Source organism: Anabrus simplex, chromosome 11 (genome assembly GCF_040414725.1).
Source record: "Anabrus simplex isolate iqAnaSimp1 chromosome 11, ASM4041472v1, whole genome shotgun sequence".
NCBI classification, from domain to species: Eukaryota; Metazoa; Arthropoda; class Insecta; order Orthoptera; family Tettigoniidae; genus Anabrus; species Anabrus simplex.
In genome coordinates, this window is record NC_090275.1 from 12,264,540 (window position 1) to 12,284,555 (window position 20,016).

General features: G+C 39.8%; 2 protein-coding genes across 3 annotated transcripts in view; one reads left to right on the top strand and one right to left on the bottom strand.

Annotated features, from left to right (window-relative positions):
- Positions 1-15,824, bottom strand: part of LOC136883422 (serine-rich adhesin for platelets) — a 156,009-nt gene extending 140,185 nt beyond the window's left edge. Inside the window, exon 1 of the mRNA XM_067155692.2 lies at positions 1,394-15,824. Within this exon, the coding sequence (XP_067011793.2) occupies positions 1,394-15,824 (14,431 nt within the window). The remainder of the gene's footprint in view (positions 1-1,393) is intronic.
- A 657-nt stretch (positions 15,825-16,481) lies between these two features.
- Positions 16,482-20,016, top strand: part of LOC136883457 (zinc finger matrin-type protein CG9776) — a 135,527-nt gene continuing 131,992 nt past the window's right edge. For both annotated transcript variants that reach the window (XM_067155768.2, XM_067155769.2), the window contains exon 1: positions 16,482-16,927. The gene's annotated coding sequence lies outside the window, so the exon portion shown is untranslated. The remainder of the gene's footprint in view (positions 16,928-20,016) is intronic.

Sequence of the window (20,016 nt, forward strand, 5' to 3'; positions counted from 1 at the left end):
TCACACATTTCTTGACAGACTCGGAACCTGTCTCCAGTGGCATAAGAGTTACGACGACTGGAGGCTCCAAGACTGCTGCAGCCTTCGCCCGCCTTCCCAGCCGCCAGGGAAGTTTTAGTAGTCCCTATGCCTGGTCCGCCATTGAGGACTTTCTATGCCATTGACCATAGATTGTTCTTAAGCCTTTAGAGGTGGTTTCCCACCTCAAGGGTAAGAGAGTGCCCCAACCTCTGCCAGTTCATCCGCCTTCATAGGGAGTCGTTGGCATAGCAGAGGGGGACTCCTTATCCCAGGAGTCGCTCGGTCACCAGAGCCTCGTCAGTTGAAAGCAGGGTGCACCACTAGCAGGTGAGGTTGACATTTGAGTAGGGCAACCTACCCATTACACCCTTATTATTAAAATTATTATAAAATTATTATTAAAATAGAGACAACCCAATTCCAGTACATAAAGTGTTGAAAAAAAAACAATGTTCAGTATGGAGGATTTTAAGTTGCCATTTTTACATTTTATATATGCCTGTCTCACTGGTTTGTTACATTTAGTGCCAACCAAACACATTGTAATAACTTTACACAATGAGAAATATCCATCAGAGCTTTGTGATAAATTAAGTTTCATCATCATCATGCATTCCGGGTAGCATGTCTAAGAACAATGTGCCTCTATTTATTACGGTCCTGGTATGCTTCTTTTCTCTCTAGGACATCCCATGTTTCTCCTCTCTTCTCTGGGTCTTCTCTTATCTGATCTAACACCTTTTTTGAGGGCGTCTACTTGGTCTTCGTCCCAGAAAGATCTTTTCAAAATACTTCCTTGGTGTTCGAGTCACCTGCATCCTCTTAACGTGTCCTAGCCACTTCAGCCTTTCTTCAATGGTCAGGTTGACCTGCAGGTCTCTTCGAATCTGATAGTTCCTAATTCTGTCCTTCCTTGTTTTCTGTACAGCTGATCTAAGGAACTTAATTTCAACAGCTTGCGGTTGACTTACTTCAAGTTTAAACAAGGTATTTTAAAATATATGGGATGGTTCATGAAAAACAGAACAATGTCCACTAAGTCGCAGTGCTACTGGTACACTTTCATTAATTGCCAAGAGGTATGCAGGCAGTTACTTTAAAGGGTCACTTTCTCGTACAATCCCTTGGACACGTATCTGTTCATTTTCAATGTAGATCAACCTCTGAAAAGTTTATCTCATAGCTGTAGCCTCTTTGAGTGTCTGGCTTCTGATCAATGTGATGACCTGGTGATCCCTTCAACCCACTCTGGCAGTAAGCTTAAGGTAGGAAATAAACAACATAACCAAGTTCTGTCTTCATGCAACACAACAGAAACTAAAACTATACAAACAAGGAACACAATTACATGACCTAGCACACTTGAACTCACCTGAAGCCCTGCCTCTGCCCCTGCCGCGTCCTCCTCCTCGTGGTTTCTTTGGCTGCACGATAGGCCCTTCTCTTCCTCTGCACATTCTCTTTGGTCTCGACTCCGATTCCGGTCGTGGCAGGATGGGTTTTGCTGGGAGGGTAGATTTTCGAGGTCTTCCTCGCCCTTTCTTCTTCACTGGTTCTACGACATCCACGGAAAGCCCTTGCATTGTCCCAAGAGGTTCAAACTGCTCTGGGGATGGGCCGACAATAGGTACAGCTGCACTAGATCCTACAGTATCTGAATCCGAGTCTAGGTTTATAACTTCTTTATCGTCTTGCACGAGCGTGATCTTCATATACCCAGGGGCAGCTTGAAATACTGGCGGTGTAGCTTCTGGCTGAGAAATGCTTATTGACAAATCAGAATCAAGAAGCTTAGATGCCTGACCCCCCATTTTAGACAAAATTTCTCTAAGCTTACCCTCAACACGTGGTGGACTTGGTTCTATTCTTTCTTGTTTGTCTGACTGGCCTTCTACAACAGAATAAATTACCTCTACATCTTGTGACACCTCGTCAACAGGTGGTGGCACAACAGATGATTCTAACACCTTAGCTTCAACTTTCAGTTTCTTACTCTTTGGCTCTTCATCTTTAAGATCAGAAGATTCCTTTGCTGTAGATTTCATTTCGGTTTTGGACAACTGCTTCTCTTCGAAAGTGGCCTCCTCGTGAGCTCTGAAAACCTTCTTAACTGCAAATCCCTCAGAACTGCCCCCAATAATGAGTTTCTCTGATACTGAATCGACACTAATAATCACTTTTTGTGGAGAGTTCTCAGTTGCACTACTACTGGGTTTTGATGTGATCTTATTTTCTGAGTCAACATCTGCACCTGCATCGAAAGTCTTGGCTGTCTTGGAATCAATTTTTCTCTTTAATGCTGGTTTCTCAATTTTGGCTTCCAATTTTGGTGATTTCTCTGCTTTAGTACCCAATTTTGTTGCTTTTTCTTCTTTAGTACCCAAATTTTCATCAGATTTTGCCTCTGTATTTGATAGTTTTCCTTCTTGAATTTTCAATGTTGCCTTTCCTTCCTCATCAGCATCCAGTTTTGGTTCCATTTTTGATGGCTTCTCTCCTTTTTGCAATTTTGCCATTTGTTCTTCTTTATCACCTAATTTTGCTGCTGTATTCAGAAGTTTCTCTTGTTTACACTTCACTGTTGCTGTAATCTTCTCTTTAGCATCCATTTTTGGTTCCAGCTTCCCTCCTTCTTCCAATTTTGCCATTTCCTTTTCTTTATCATCCAATTTTGCTGCTGTAATCGGAAGTTTCTCTTGTTCAGACTTCACTGTTCCTGTAATCTTCTCTTTAGCATCCATTTTTGGTTCCAGTTTCCCTCCTTCTTCCAATTTTCCCATTTCCTTTTCTTTATCATCCAATTTTGCTGCTGTAATCTGAAGTTTCTCTTGTTCAGACTTCACTGTTGCTGTAATCTTCTCTTTAGCATCCATTTTTTGTTCCAGTTTTGATGGCTTCTCTCCTTTTTGCAATTTTGCCATTTCCTCTTCTTTATTATCCAATTTTGCTGCCATACTCGGAAGTTTCTCTTGTTCAGACTTCACCGTTGCTGTAATCTTCTCTTTAGTATCCATTTTTGGTTCCAGTTTTGATTGCTTCTCTTTTGTTTCCAATTTTGCCATTCCTTCTTCTTTATCATCCAATTTATCTCCTGTATTCGGAACTTTCTCTTGTTTAGACTTCGCCACTGCTGTAATCTTATCTTTAGCATCTGTTTTTACTTCCAGTTTAAACTGCTTTTCTCCTTTCATTTCCAATTTTGCCACTCCTTTAGCTTTCACTGTTGCTTTAATCTTCTTCTTAGCATCCATTTTTGCTCCCACTTCTGAATGTTCCTCTCCTTTAGTGGCCATTTTTTTCATTCCTTTTTCTTTATCATCCAATCTTAGTCTTGTATTCGAAAGTTTTTTTTCTGTGGTTTTCAACGTTGCCATTTTCTCCTCTTTAACTTCTACTTTTGCATCCAGTCTTGATAGCTCCACTCCTTTAGTTTCGAACTTTGCCTTACACTCTTCTTTATCTTCCAATTCTGTTCCTTTATCAGGAAACTTTTCTTCCTTAGTTTTTAATGTTGTCATTTTTCCTTCTTTAGCATCTACTTTTGTTTCTAGTCTTAATATTTTCTCTCCTCCTGACTCTAATTTTGCCTTCTCCTCTTCTTTTTCATCCAATCTTGCCTCTGAACATAACGGTTTGTCTTCTTTAGCTTTCAGTTTTGGCGTTATTTCCTTCTTAACGTGTGCTTTTGCTTCCAGTTTCAATTGCTTTTCTCCTTTGGTTTCCAATCTTCTAATTCCCTCTTCTTTATCATCCAATAGTGGTTCACTACTTGATGATTTCCCTTCTTCAGTTTTCAATTCTGGTATGTTCTCTTCTCTACCACTCAATTCATATTGTTCAGATGGCGACCTCTCAACAATAGAATTTCCATCATTATCTTCATCAGATTTTGATTGCTCTTCAGAAACAGGTTTATCTTTGTCCACTTCTCTCTTACCAACAGGCAAATCTTGAACTTTTCTAACATAAGTGGCAGAATGTTTTGCTACCTCGGATGTAGTATCAGTAGGCTCACTGCTTACAACTTCTGAAGATATTTTCTGGTTATCCTTCACTTCTGTTTCTGTAACGCTCACTTCAGATGGAGAAACCACCTCATCAATACGTGCATCGGAATGTACCTTTTCCTTAGTACTCAAAGACGATGGTAAGACTGTCCCAGGTTCGATAACCTCATTCTGTATGTTTTGATTAGTGGGAGTTTCATCTCTAATGCTTGATGTTGACGACGGAATTACCTCCGCTTCGGAATCAGCCCTCTTTATACATACACCAGGGTGAAGTTTATCATGCAAGGATGATTGTGAAATTGTACCATCTTTGAGATCATCCTTTTCGATTTTGGAATCAGTTTGCTTACTATCAGCATTCAAAGCAGGAGGTGAATGAACTTTCTCAGGTTTGGGATCGGCCTCCTTGATTTCTTTACCAGTATGAGATTCGTCAGTCTTATCAGAAAGCATTTTTCTGCCAGAATGAGATTCATCAGTTTCATCAGGAGGTATTTCTCTCTCAGAATGAGATTCATCAGTCTTATCAGAAGACAGTGTTGGAAGTCCATCAGTTTTAGAAATGTTCTTGTCAGTATGTTTCTCATCACCAAGACTTGACGATAGAGGTCTCTTCAACAGTGGCGCTACCTCATTGCTTTTTACATTGGTTTGCGTTTTACTGGTGGTGCTTGAAGAAGGTGAGACAGTTTCAATTTCGGCATTTTCTTCGGCAACTAAAACATTGGAGAGTGTTTCATCACTAACTATCAGCGATTGTGGAGCATCTTCAAGCTCGGAAGCGTTCTTCTTGGTATCGACAACAGTAGTGTTTGACGAAGGCGCAGCTTTAGAACTATTTTTCTTGAATTCCGCTTCAAAAAGCATTCCCTCACCAGCCCCTGAAGATGATAGTACTGCTTCAGATTTCAAAACATTCTTTTTAGCTTCTTCATCACCACATATTTCTTCAGAAGTGTTTGAGGAAGGCGTGGCTTCAGAACTTTTTTTGTAGATTTGCACTTCAGAAAGGATTCTCTTGCCAGCACCAGAAGATGACAGAACTTCTTCAGACTTTGAAGTGTTCTTTATAGCTTCTATGTCGGTACAAATTTCTTCAGAAGTGTTTGAGGAAGGTGTAGCTTTAGAACTATTTTTGTCTACTTCAACTTTGGAAAGCTTTCCCTCACCGGTGCTTGAAGAAGACAGAACTGTCTCAGATTTGGAATCACACTTCTTAGATTCTACATTAATACAAGTTTGATCAGAAGGGCTTGCAGAAAGTGCTGTAGTTTCACCTTTGGAACTACTTTTATCAGCAATACCTGATGATGGTAGAACTGTCTCAGATTTGGAAGTGCTGTTCTTACCTTTTATCTCAGAATGGGGTTTAACATCAGTCAGAGAAGGTGTTGTCATTTCAGATTTAGATTCATCCTTCTTAATTTTCAGTGTAACTTTATCAAATTTGACTTCCTCTTCCCCTGTTCCTGTTGTAACTGGCTTTTTCTTTTCAGTAGGTGAAACCGTATATTGTAACGGCTGTTTTGTTTCAGCAACAGGTGCCGACTCTTTTCTGCGTTTTATGGTTAATTTTTCCACCTTGTTTTCTTCTTTGTCAGAAATATCTGACTTACAGATATCCTTCTTTAACTTCAATGTAAGTTTCTCTTCCTTCATTGGCTTTTCATCTTTGCCAGAGGATTTATCATCAGTAGGACAGTCACATCGCACAGTATCTTTCTTTAGTTTCAAAGTTAATTTTTCAACCTTTTGTTCCTCCTTAGAGGCCACCTCCAACTTGCTTTTGACAACTTCAGAACTGTCATCACTCCCTGAAACATTATCCTTCCTCAGTTTCAAAGTGAATTTCTCCACTTTCTGCTCCTCTTCAAACTTGGGAACATCTGACAAAACTGAAGAATCTGTCATATTCACATCCTTTCCACTGCTAACTTGATCCTTCCTCAGTTTCAAAGTGAGTTTCTCCACTTCCACTTTGCGCTCCTCTTCAAATTTGGAAATATCTGACGAGGCCGAAGAATCTGTTATATCCTCATCCTTTGCACTGCTGACTTGATCCTTCTTTACTTTTAATGTAAATGTCTCGACCTTCTGCTCTTCTTGATGTTCCTTCTCAAACTTGGAAACATCTGACGAAGCCGAAGAATCAACTATATCCATGTCCGTTGCATTGCTGACTTGATCTTTCTTCAGTTTTAATGTGAGTTTCTCAACTTTCTGCTCCTCTTTATGATCCTTCTCAAACTTGGAAACATCTGACGAGGCCGAAGAATCTGTTTTATCCTCATCCTTTGCACTGCTGACTTGATCCTTCTTCAGTTTTATTGTGAGTTTCTCCACTTTCTGCTCCTCTTTATGATCTTTCTCAAACTTAGAAACATCTGAGGCCGAATAATCTGTTTTATCCTCGTCCTCTGCGCTGCTGACTTGATCCTTCTTTACTTTTAATGTTAGTTTCTCGACTTTCTGCTCCTCTTTATGATCCTTCTCAAACTTGGAGGCATCTGATGAGGCTGAAGAATCTGTTTTATCCTCATCCTTTGCACTGCTGACTTGATCCTTCTTCAGTTTTAATGCGAGTTTCTCAACTTTCTGCTCCTCTTCAAACTTTGAAACATCTGATGAGGCTGAAAAATCTGTTATATCCTCTTCCTTTGCACTGCTGACTTGATCCTTCTTTAGTTTTAATGTCAGTTTCTCAACTTTCTGCTCCTCTTTATGATCCATCTCAAACTTGGAAACATCTGACGAGGCCGAAGAATCTGTTTTATCCTCATCCTTTGCACTACTGACTTGATCCTTCTTCAGTTTTAATGTGAGTTTCTCAACTTTCTGCTCCTCTTCAAACTTGGAAACATTTGACGAGGCCGAAGAGTCTGTTATATTCTCGTCCTTTGCACTGCTGACTTGATCCTTCTTCAGTTTTAATGTGAGTTTCTCAACTTTCTGCTCCTCTTTATGATCCTTCTCAAACTTGGAAACATCTGAAGAGGTCAAAGAATCTGTTTTATCCTCATCCTTTACACTGCTGACTTGATCCTTCTTCAGTTTTAATGTGAGTTTCTCAACTTTCTGCTCCTCTTTATGATCCTTCTCAAACTTGGAAACATCTGACGAGGCCGAAGAATCTGTTTTATCCTCATTCTTTGCGCTGCTGACTTGATCCTTCTTCAGTTTTAATGTGAGTTTCTCAACTTTCTGCTCCTCTTTATGATCCTTCTCAAACTTGGAAACATCTGACGAGGCCGAAGAATCTGTTTTATCCTCATCCTTTGCGCTGCTGACTTGATCCTTCTTTACTTTTAATGTTAGTTTCTCGACTTTCTGCTCCTCTTTATGATCCTTCTCAAACTTGGAAGCACCTGACGAGGCCGAAGAATCTGTTTTATCCTCATCCTTTGCACTGCTGACTTGATCCTTCTTTACTTTTAATGTTAGTTTCTCGACTTTCTGCTCCTCTTTATGATCCTTCTCAAACTTGGAAGCACCTGACGAGGCCGAAGAATCTGTTTTATCCTCATCCTTTGCACTGCTGACTTGATCCTTCTTCAGTTTTAATGTGAGTTTCTCCACTTTCTGCTCCTCTTCAAACTTTGAAACATCTGATGAGGCCGAAAAATCTGTTATATCCTCATCCTTTGCACTGCTGACTTGATCCTTCTTTAGTTTTAATGTCAGTTTCTCAACTTTCTGATCCTCTTTATGATCCTTCTCAAACTTGGAAACATCTGATAAGGCCGAAGAATCTGTTTTATCCTCATCCTTTGCACTGCTGACTTGATCTTTCTTTAGTTTTAATGTGAGTTTCTCCACTTTCTGCTCCTCTTCAAACTTTGAAACATCTGACGTGGCCAAAGAATCTGTTATATTCTCATCCTTTGAACTGCTGACTTGATCTTTCTTTAGTTTTAATGTCAGTTTCTCGACTTTCTGCTCCTTCTCAACCTTGGGAACATCTGACGAGGCTGAAGAGTCAGTCATATCCTCATCCTTGGCACTGCCGACTTGATCCTTCTTCAGTTTCAATGTCAGTTTTTCAACCCGGGGCGTTTCCTCGGACTTGTCAACATTACTCGTTGACGTGATGGCATCTTCAAGAACAGAAGCTTCTTTTACATCCTTTTTATCTCCTTTGGAAGGATCTGCTTTCAATTTCAAAGTTAGCTTTGCCACTTTATTTTCCTCTTTACTAACAGATGAACTCAGTTGATCATCCTCAGATATTCTTACACTATCCCCACTCGCTGCCACCTTTTCTTGTGTCGACAGGACCTCCAAAGTAGAGGGAACTTTCCTAAGAGTTAATGTTATCTTCTCAGACGACGTACATTCCTCCGTATGGGTATCTGTTACTTTAAGGCTGCCTGAAGTAGTTTTGTCATGGACAACACTGAATTCCGAATTCGACGAGTCTCTTCTTGGCCTCTTCACGCTCTCACACACCTCCAAACTACAAGAATCTTTCCTAGACCGTTTTGATGGGTTTGAAATTTCTGAACTACCAGAATCAGTCCTAATCCTCAAGGTAATTTTCTCACGTTTAGGAGAGTCCTCGGCACTGGAATGCCTTATTTCAGAAGATTCAACGTATGACTTAGAAGAGTCAGATCCTGCAGAGTCTTTCCGCAACCTAAGAGTTAGTTTCTCCACTTTCGGGCTTTGTTCTAGTGAAATAGTGTCTGCAAACATTGTCTCTGCGGTCCGAGAAGTATCTAACGCATTCTCATGGATAGGCTCTGCAACAATACATTCTGAACTGCCAACCGTTTTTGTTTTTATTGTGAGTTTCTCCACTTTCGGGCTGACTTCCGCCTTGGTTTCACTCTTAGTATACGTAACATTTTCACAATGCCCATCCTTTTTAAGTTTCAGCGTTAATTTTTCAACTTTAGGTTGTTCTTCTTCATGAACAGAATTATTTTCAGGTTGTTTTGAAGAACCTGGTTTCACACCTGTACTTGCTTTAGGAACCACTGCAACTGATCCTGTTTCATTTGAAGAAGGCAATTTTAATTTCAATGTCAGCTTCCCTACTTCAGATTCATCTGACATACCCGATGAGGATACTTGTGAAGGTTGACTTGTAGATTCTGAAGAAACCATTACAGCTGAAGTAGAAGATGAAACAGACGTTTCCAGTTTCCTTGCCTCTTTCCTCGACGTAAATTTGTCTACTTTTGTATTTTCTGATGATGCTACAAGTGATTTCTTCACGTTCCCTTCCTCTTTCTCCAGTGGTGAAGGAACACTCATGTACCCTGGACCACTAAGTTTCCCTTCACTGCTGACATCTTTGACAAGCTTTAAAGTTATGGGAGTCTTTCTATCACCTTCAGCCGACTGTTCAGATGCCTTGATAGTCACCTTCAGCGATGTTGGATCACTACTAGATGCAAGTTCGAAATCCTGTACTGTTGCAGCAGTATTATTTCCTCCTGAATTTTCAGATTCAGTTTTCCTCCCCTCCTCTACTTCCTGAACAGAGAATTCCTTAGGCGATTTCTTATCCTTTGTAATTTTCAGTATAATTTTTTCTGTTTTACCCACTGCAGGTTCTACTTCCTCCACATTTGAAGAAGAAATTCTACTTTCTCCCGACTGTGACTGATCTTCTGAAGCACTTTTGTCAATTTCTGTGATGCTATCATTGGTTTTTCCATCTGAAACTTCTTGAAAATATATAAGTGATACAACCTTCTCACTGGAAAATGAACCAGATTCAGTAACCGTATCCTCTTGATTAACCTCCTTGCTGCGTTCTTTGCTCATTAGAGAATCACCAATTACAACATCCTTATCAATGTCTTGTGAAGAACTTGCAGTAGTGTTTTGTTCGGAACGATCAGTCGCACTACTATCCTTGGCCTCTTGTTCCCGAGCATGCTCTGTAGTAACAGTAATCTCTGTTTCTTCCAGCTTTCCTTCAGTAACAGTACTTTCTTTAACTGCACTTCCTTCACGATCATCTCCTGAACTAGTGATTATTACGGGTACAGTTTCTCCTAGTTCCTTAACTTTGTGAGAATTCCCGATGCGACTTTCTTCCTCTGATTGTCTTAAGAAGGCAGCGATCTCTTCCAGTTCATCACCCGAAGCTGAAGAATTTCCATCTGTATCTTCTTTTTGACTTTTCTCATTATCTGAACCCTCAAATATTTCCCACTCATCTGTTTTCTCTGCACAAGTAGATATTTTCAGTTCTACTGTAGAATCTGGTTTTATAATAGCTGAATTTTCCTCTGAAGGGACCATTACTTCAGGCTTCTTTTCTTCTTGTTTCACAATATTGGATGTAATATCTTCCTTCTTGTCTTGAACAGATGTTTTGGAAACTTCTATTGTATCTGACTGGGAATCAAAACTTTGTGAAACAATACTGTCATCTTCTTTCTTGTGGACAACACCAAGGTTTTCAACAGAAGCAGATGGTGTCTGTATAGTGTTCTCTTTAGACAGCTGATTAAAGTCCAAGCTCTCACTCACACTAACTACCACGCATGGGGCAGCTTCCAGAGTACCAGCTTTTATATCAGTACTATTCTCCGCCCTTGGCTGGGAAGTTTCGTTATCTACATTATGTTTCTCACTTTGACTAGTATCTTCCATCACTTCCAGCCTCAATTCTGAATTTACATTTGTATTAATTGCTGTTCCCTTCAATTCCTGTTCTGATGAGTCAGATTTGTTCTGCAACTTGGTCAGATCTTCATTTGCAGATGTGTCAGCCGTGGATTGAGAGCTTCTCTCTTGAGATTCTGCTGGATAGCGACCACCTGCAGTATCCATTATTTTACCCACTTCTTCTCCTTCTTTCTCAGATTGTGAGAAAATGGTTGTATCTTCAACCCCACTAGACACCCCCAAAGAAACACTGCCCTCGTCCACAATACCTTCTTCATTTGAAGATTTAAAGCTTCCAAAATTTTCTTTGGAACATGGTTCTTTCACGCACTCTTCTGACTTTTCTTCAGTTAGCATTTGTAGAATCTCATGTTCCTCATATTTTTGTGCACACTCTGACTTTTCAGTAATTTTTTCAGACTTCTTTTCATTATCAGAATTTTCAACAATTGCAACATCCTTAACTTCCTCAATGAGTCGGGTTGTTTCCTTCACAATTTCCAGAGAATCAGTCTTAATATGTCCATGAAATACATCCTCCTCAGGGCATTCCACAGGTATTTCACTGGATTGTTTTACTTCCACAATATTGGACCTATCTTCCGGAAGGCGCTCGGGTTTGTCGACACTAAGTTTTTCCTCAGAAATAACGTCAATCCCAGTCTGCTTTTCTGTTTTATGTGTCAAATTACAACCCAAATTTTTAACATCTGGTGGATTAGTTGGTTCCGACTTGTGTATAATTTCTAATCCTTTATCAATGCTCATCTCCACATCTAGACTTCTATGCTCATTCATTGGCAGTCCGTAGCCTCCCTTAGTTCCATTGGTCTCTTTCGCTTCCACTGTATGTTCTGTGGTTTTCTCTCCAGGTGAGCTAAGAGAAATTATTTCTGGACCAACGGCTGATTTAGAAGAGATAATTGTAGAAATCTGATCGTCACTATTTATAGTGTCACTCAACCTCTGTAATTCCTCTCCAACAGACTGACACTTATCAGTGGAAGTCATGTCAGCATCCTGATTTACTTTGGTTTTTGAACCAGAAGATGGATCCTCAGCAGGAGTCTTCCTATCTTGCCGAGTTTCTAGTAAGACAGGCTGATCGTGTACTGTATGTTGCTCCTTTGATTTTAAATCACTTGGTGTAGAAGAGACTTCTGTTTCATCACATATAGATTTCCGAATGTCACTGGTGCTCTTTATTTCTTCTCGTAGATGAACCTCGCCAGGAGTTTCGATATCAGTATTGGGTTCATCAACAGATTTGAGAGTAACTGTTTGAACGGGAGTCGTCTCCTCAAATGTCTCGGTTGTTTCCATGGTCTCGCTAAACAAAACATTATCATCACTCTTAATGCCATCATCTTTTTCCATTTTACTCTCTCTGGTTTCAAATTTTGTGGGAGAAGAGGATTCTTTTGAAGACAAGTCTGTACAATCTTTCACGTATGATTGACGAATGCTAGGTCGTGCTGTGGCTTGTTTAGGTATGCTAGTGATGCTTCTACGCTGAGTCTCTTCCTTCTTTCCATCATCTCTTTCGAGCAAAAATTCTTTTGTATTCAAGCTCTTCAATTTTTTTGAATGAGAACCTTTGCTTTGCATCACATCTAATCTCGAGTACGTTCTCATTTCCTTCGGGAAGGAATGGGGTTCAGAGTCCAGATCATCTAATTCTTTGTCAGTTTCTTCTGTTGTAGATATTACATCTCCTTTTGAAGTAGCCTTGGCCACGATGGGTGCTTCAGGTTTCTTTACCGAGAGTTTTTCCTGAAAGGATTCAAGAATGGTTAATTTACTTGATGTAACAGAACTACTCTCCCTGACGGACGACAACGGTGGCCTTACTAATTTAACCCTCGTCTTGAGAGGTGCAGTTGAACTCGATATGGAGTCCACCTTGGTTATTAGAGAAGGATCTGATTTAACATTCCGAGTTAACTTCGATTCCACACTAACTGATTTCAGAATGTTTGACTTCAAATCTTCAGATTTTGATGAAGAACAGGGAGCTGTTACAATAGGATCATGACCAACCGTATTTCCTTTCGAGACTGGAGTAACAGTTTCCTTACCAGAAGGTCTGTCACGGCTTTTACAATAAGATGACACAACTCCAATTTTTGGAGTGGATTCTATACAAGAGACAGAAGCTTTAGAGATCCCTTTTACACTAGCTAATTTATCTTCTTTTCCAAGTTTCCAATCATCATCCCCAAAATGAGATGGCTTTCTTTCGTGTTCTGAAATTTTAGCCACATCACTGTGCAAAGCATCATGTTTAATTTTGGGAGCAAATGTAGCAACATCCCATCTGGAAGTTTTCACAGTTTCAGGTCGTTCTTTAATCCTGGCTGATTTCCCACCCTCTGAAGTAAATCTACTGTAAGTCTTAATTTTATCAGGATTAATCTTTTGAGTTTCAGAATGATCAGATTTCATCTCTTCACTGTCATTTCCGGACTTCACACTAGTCTTGGTTGCAATACTATCAACTTCTTCAAGCTGATCACTAGATTTCACTATTGTGGTTTGATTGTCAAATTCTGTGGGGTCTTCAAATGTGCTGAGGGAAGCTAGTTCACCTGACTTTGCAACGGGTCCACTTTCATTGGAATCTGAAAATATTTTCCCAAGCTCTTTACTTAACGACTGCTCTTCTTTTGGCGACTCCATATTATCACCTGTACTAGAGCTTGTAGTTTCACCACCAGCGTTAGCTATGACAGATTCTGAGTGACCTATTTCTAACTTGTCAGATAAGCTAGGTGCATCCTGTTGTCTATCTTCCGAACAAGTTGCTGACACACCCTCTGCTTTAGGTCCTGTCTGTCTTAATTCCACGGCCTCTTTACTATATTCTTGTGCTTTTAACAATGAAGAATCAGACACTTTTATGTTCGCCTTCAATGTACCAAGATTTCCATTTCCTTTACTAGAATCCCTTTCCTCTGGAGAACTTAATGTCACGGAGACAGACGAAGACGAGCTGGCTACATTTCTAGATGCCATCAAAGAGACACTTGGTTTCTTTTCTTGTGATGGGAAGGAAGAACCATTTTTAGTTTCAGTTGAACCAGTCATTTTGTGCAGTCCACTTGAGCTGGGATTGGACGTTCCTGCAACAGCCTCAACTGCAAGAGATTCTGCACGGCCTTCCAATGTCTTTGATTCCTTCCGAGATTCTTCAGATGATCCCTTTCCAGCTAGTAATCTTGAAGACTTTAATGTTTCACTGGCAACCGAAGATCCTACTAGCGGCTTTCTACAACCAGATAGGATAGAAAACCGACTTTTATCATTTCCACGATCCGTAGACTTCCTTTCTGGATGTTTTACTGTCGTATTTGATGATTTCTCTCCACCTGAGCTTGTAGGTGGATCACCGCTTGAAGTTGATGTCCTATCATCTATCCTACAGCAAGGCTCAGCTGGTACGGTACCGGTACACAACAGTCCAGATGAGGCCTCTGTGTGTTTAGCTCTATCATCTTCCTTAGAATGTGAAACTACATTATCTTTTACCTTATCAGCATCTTCATGCAAATCTTTCAAAGGCGAAGGAGACACTTCAGAATTATCTCTTAACCCTGAATGAGTAGCCTCTGGAATTTCTCCAGGATCTTGACTCCCACTTGAGTGAGGAGATTTTAAATTGTTATTCATACCTGATATTTTACATCTATTTTGTTCTAGTGCTACAGCTTCTGAAGATTTAGAAACCTGATTATTGGAATCATCTACTGAAAGGATCCTACGTTCTAATGAATCATCATTTGATGTTGAACTAGTGGCACCATTCCCATAATCCTCCTTACAGCTAACCATATCAGAGCTGGCTACACCTGAAACGCTTGCGTCGGTCGTAGTGGAATCTGATGTTGAACCTAAGTCTCTTTCAACTTTCTGAGAGGGATGAGATACAGAACAAAACTGAGCTTGCGAGGTGGTATCAATGTTGCTCTCTTGATGGTCAGAAACAGAAGTCTGAGATAATGTATGACAGTGCAAGTTTGAGTCCTTACTAGAAGAAACACGATCCAGTTTTGGAACCTTTTCAGGCTGATTCTTCCCAGAACATGTTGGACTTACTGTCTCAGATGAAACTGTCGTATCCTCCCTACGACTACGAGACCAAGATGTTAATAAACTTTCAGTATTTGAAGACAAATTGCAACTAGCACTAACAGGAACTTGGTCCCAACGTCTCTTATGAGCAGACTCGTCTTTTGAACTAGTAGTAGAAATCCCTGAATTCTGTGTGGAAATTTCAGAAGACAAGTGAGATTCTTCTCTACGCTGACGTAGCATACAAATGGGAATATTGCCTGAAGAATTAACAGCAGTTACACTTGTAGAAGAACCAGGCACTGACAAGCTTTCATTTGAGGCAACAGAAGTTGTTGTTGACACTGGAATAACAAGACTGGTCGATACCATGCACAATTCATCTCCAGTTGTTGAAACTTCATTTTCATAGATTACAATATTATTATTTGCTTCTGATGTCTCAATAGTTGTGCTGTCAGGATTTGAAGCAAATGGCAAAGACTGAGCAGCAAGTTGGGCACCCCCTCTGGCATCTAAACTGGAAGTATCTTGAGTTGCTGATGAAACATCAACTGATTGTTCCATTTGCTCTTGTAAATCCAAGTTGTCTGCTGAAGACATTTCTACAATTTCTTCACCTTCCCAGTTTAAAACAGCAAAGTCTCCTTCATCCATTGTTGTAGATATTAAAACATTTTCCTCTAGTGAAATGATCTCCCTCTCATCAACATTAGCAACAGGAATACTCACTTCTGGCACAGTTTCCAAATCAGAGGTCAGACTCACTTCTTCCTCTACTACATCTTCTTGAATTTCCACAGTGTTCATATCACCTTGGGTTTCAAAAGGCATACAGACTACACCATCACCTTCACTAACATACCTAAGAACAACACCAGAGGTGTCGGGAGAAAGGGAATGGCTCGTCTCTTCCTGAAGTACAGCAGTGTTTTCAGAACTATCATTGGACACAACAAATGATTGACAGTCAGATGAGATCATGTCAGAATTCACAGTACTATCATCTAATCTAACATTATCATTGCAAGTCGATGATACCTCACCCTCTGTCTCCTCGCATAGCTCAACATCTACGGTAGACTCAGTCACATCCATTTTCTTCTGATAAAAATATAGGTTGAGGTTTAAATCACATCATTACAAACAAATAATAAACATCAGTCAATACAAATAGCATGCTTACACCAAAAATCAATATTCCACGGTAACAGACACAATACGACAGCAAAATTACTACCACATAGGACTGTATGTTACTTTACCGGTAACATAAATGCAACAAAAACACTGGCAGCTGAAATGAAAGGTGTTGCTGTTTTTAAGCCACTGCCAAAGTGGTGTAATGTTCTTAAACAACTTACATTCTCAACAGGTAGAACGCAAAACAGTGCCTCTCACCAGGTATAATTGATAAAATTTCACCCATTACTTCACCAGAATAACTTCCACTTTAAAAGTTCACATCCCAACACTGATTCAACAACACAAGAGAGTTGCCATTTGTAGATCATACATCATAACATTGCCCTCCATTACTTCCATGGAGATCACTATTTAGAAGGGACAATTCATATAGAAGGGAAAAGAATGAGTTAATTCATCTGAAAGTACAAAAAAAAAAAAAAAGAATCGCAACTTCGACAAATATCTGTTTAAACATAATCTTCCTGATTCATGCATAAATTCATATTTTTATTAGGTTGAAAAAGCACAGAATGATTCAACTTATCTTCCTCTATGGCTCAGAGAAGATTGAACGATTGTGTTTAGGGATGTTTGTGTTGATAATATTATACTGAATGGGTTTTTGTCAATGCTGTGCTTGAAATTGTACTAATTCATGTATAAATAAATGACTTCAGCTACAATTAGTTTCGAAATCACATTTTTCAGGAACTGATCACAAGGATTGTGTGAAACGTCAACAGATGCCAAATTACTTTTCCAATTGAAATTACGTGAGCCCCGCCGGGATATCTTTTGTTTTCAAAGATGGTTGGACTAGTGGCCGTATTTACAGAACACTTTGTACTTTGTAGCAGATTTTGCGAAAAAGATTTTTGTATGAAAGTGGAATAACTGTTTATCGTGAGGTTGATTTTTACGGGTGTATACATGTAGGCTTGGACGCGCTGTATCAGCAGTTTACAGGAATCGCGGAATGTAGCGAATACAATTCCGATTGATAAGAAATTCAGGTAAGTGTTTGATTATATTTTTTTACTTTTCCCGAACATTAGACTTAGCATTCTGTACTTGTAATTATAGTATAACCGATCGCTCGTATGTGCAGTACTTTGAAGCAGTTCTACACCTAGCCATTTGTATTATTTTATTGAGACATTTGGATGCTTTTTCGATATCTTCTTGAAGATTAAATTCCATTCTAACCCTGGCGTGCTTCGTGTATCTATGAAAATATCAAAGGAATCGCAAGAAGGTGTCTTCTCGGCTTCAATTTTCAATCACATTGTTGTACGATTGCCCCAAATTATCTTGGAAAACTACAGTTCCCAGCGGGCTTGGCGGCGAAGATTTCACCCCTAGAATGAGTACGATAATGGGATGCATTTCTCCAATCCTTTTCCAGCGGCTCATTTTTGGAGGAGAAAGTGTGTGTACATGAGTTGAACAAAGGCTGAGAAATCATACACATTCTTCTTCAGTCTAGTGATGATTCATTAGAGAAGAATAAAAAGCTTTGACATTTCCACAAATTTTTTGCTTATTGTTAATACTTAATGATGGCCTCTCCTACAAAAGCACATTATTTGCAAACATAAACCATATAAATCTAGAGGTATGTGTTCATTACCAAGGACAGGGAATTGTCGGCCTGTCCCCAGAAATAGATAGCCTACTTTTTAAACCTAATATAAATCGTAGAGCATTTTCTGTACTGCTTGCATCAATAGCCACTGCCATTGGCTGAAATTTATACAGTACAGCATAATTCCCAGAATTCATCTAATAGTGCCAGCTGCAGCACAATAAAAACTCTTAAACCAATGGTGATAAGTTGAAATATGTACACTTTCACTTGGTATAACTTACATGCTATAAATAATCCAATAGTGATAACTTTCCTAACCTCTTATGGTGAACATAAACCAATGATGATAAAATAATTTTACACGTGCACTTAACAAAGTCTAACACCATAGATTTTCTAACTTCTTATCCTTTAAATAATCCAGTGGCAAAAAAAAATAAACTTACATTAATGCCCTCAGTTGGTAGCAATTCCAAAGAACTAAGTACATTCCTAGCTACAAACGAGCATCACACAGTAGTACATGCCAGACGAGTGTAAGTCTGTGCGCTGGGGAGGACATTGTTAAGTTTTACCTGCCCCTCTTGTTCCATTTACCGAAGATTATGTTCCTTAGTGCTGATTAGAATACAACAGTCTTGTTCTCAAAGGCGATTATGTCCACTCTGAAAAGAAAAAAGAAGAAAAAGCATGTGAACACGACTTTTTATTTAAACAATAAAGTGTACAAATTGTGCATAGAATGAGAGGGTCAATTAGTTTGTACAATAGTCAGTTATAAACCTGGCTCGTTTTGTGCACTCCACAACCTGATAATGGTCACAATACAGTCCACACAGTTCACAATTGGGATTAGGCTCTTGGTAGAACTAAGACTTTCAGACCTTATGGTGGTAGCCCCGCCTAAGAATTTACAAACTGGCTCAGGTCCTGGTTTGCATTGGCCCATACCTGGTTCATCATGGCCTCTATCTTGTTGAACTCTGGCCATATCTCCTTCCTTTTTCTTTCTTCTATGAGGTTTTTCCAACCAACCAGAGGAAGTAGAGGTGATTTGAATCTCATATTTTCGATTTTTTTTTTTTTTTTGCTTTACGTCGCACCGACACAGATATTTCTTATGGCGACGATGGGATAGGAATGGGAAGGAAGCGGCCTTAATTAAGGTACAGCCCCAGCATTTGCCTGGTGTGAACATGGGAATCAATCAATACTGATCTGCATTTAGGGCAGTCGCCCAGGTGGCAGATTCCCTATCTGTTGCTTTCCTAGCCTTTTCCGAAATGATTTCAAAGAAATTGGAAATCTCCCTTGGTAAGTTATTCCAAACCGGGCGAGTTGGCCGTGCGCGTAGAGGCGCGCGGCTGTGAGCTTGCATCCGGGAGATAGTAGGTTCGAATCCCACTATCGGCAGCCCTGAAAATGGTTTTCCGTGGTTTCCCATTTTCACACCAGGCAAATGCTGGGGCTGTACCTTAATTAAGGCCACGGCCGCTTTCTTCCAACTCCTAGACCTTTCCTATCCCATCGTTGCCATAAGACCTATCTGTGTCGGCGCGACGTAAAGCCCCTAGCAAAAAAAGTTATTCCAATCCCTAACTCCCCTTCCTATAAATGAATATTTGCCCCAGTTTGTCCTCTTGAATTCCAACCTTATCTTCATATTGTGATCTTTCCTACTTTTATAGACGCCATTCAAACCTATTCGTCTACTAATGTCATTCCACGCCATCTCTCCGCTGACAGCTCGGAACATACCACTTATTACAAGTGATGAAAATGTTTTAAAGTAAATGCCAACTTCTTGTAATGTATTGAATAGGTGGAAATAAACAAAAGATATTATCCTATTTGCAGTTTACATACCACTTAGTCGAGCAGCTCTTCTTCTTTCTCTCAATTCTTCCCAACCCAAACATTGCAACATTTTTGTAACGCTACTCTTTTGTCGGAAATCACCCAGAACAAATCAAGCTGCTTTTCTTTGGATTTTTTCCAGTTCTTGAATCAGGTAATCCTGGTGAGGGTCCCATACACTGGGACCATACTCTAATTGGGGTCTTACCAGAGACTTATATGCACTCTCCTTTACATCCTTACTACAACCCCTAAACACCCTCATAACTATGTGCAGAGATCGGTACCCTTTATTTACAATCCCATTTATGTGATTACCCCAGTGAAGATCTTTCCTTATATTAACACCTAGATACTTACAATGATCCCCAAAAGAAACTAACCATCTTCAGGGCTGCCAACAGTGGGGTTCGAACCCATTATCTCCTGATTACTGGATACTGGCCGCACTTAAGCGACTGCAGCTATCAAGCTCGGTATATCTTTGATTAGGGAGGACTCCCTCAGCAAGCTCATTGATAAGTATGGAGCTTGTATATTTAGATACGCTGAGAGTTGGCTTTAAGAATCGCGGCTTGACCCTTTCCAATATGGCTAGGTCATTCTTATTAGTGAACTTGTTTCATGTAATCTCTATCCCATTAGTGAGAATGGGAA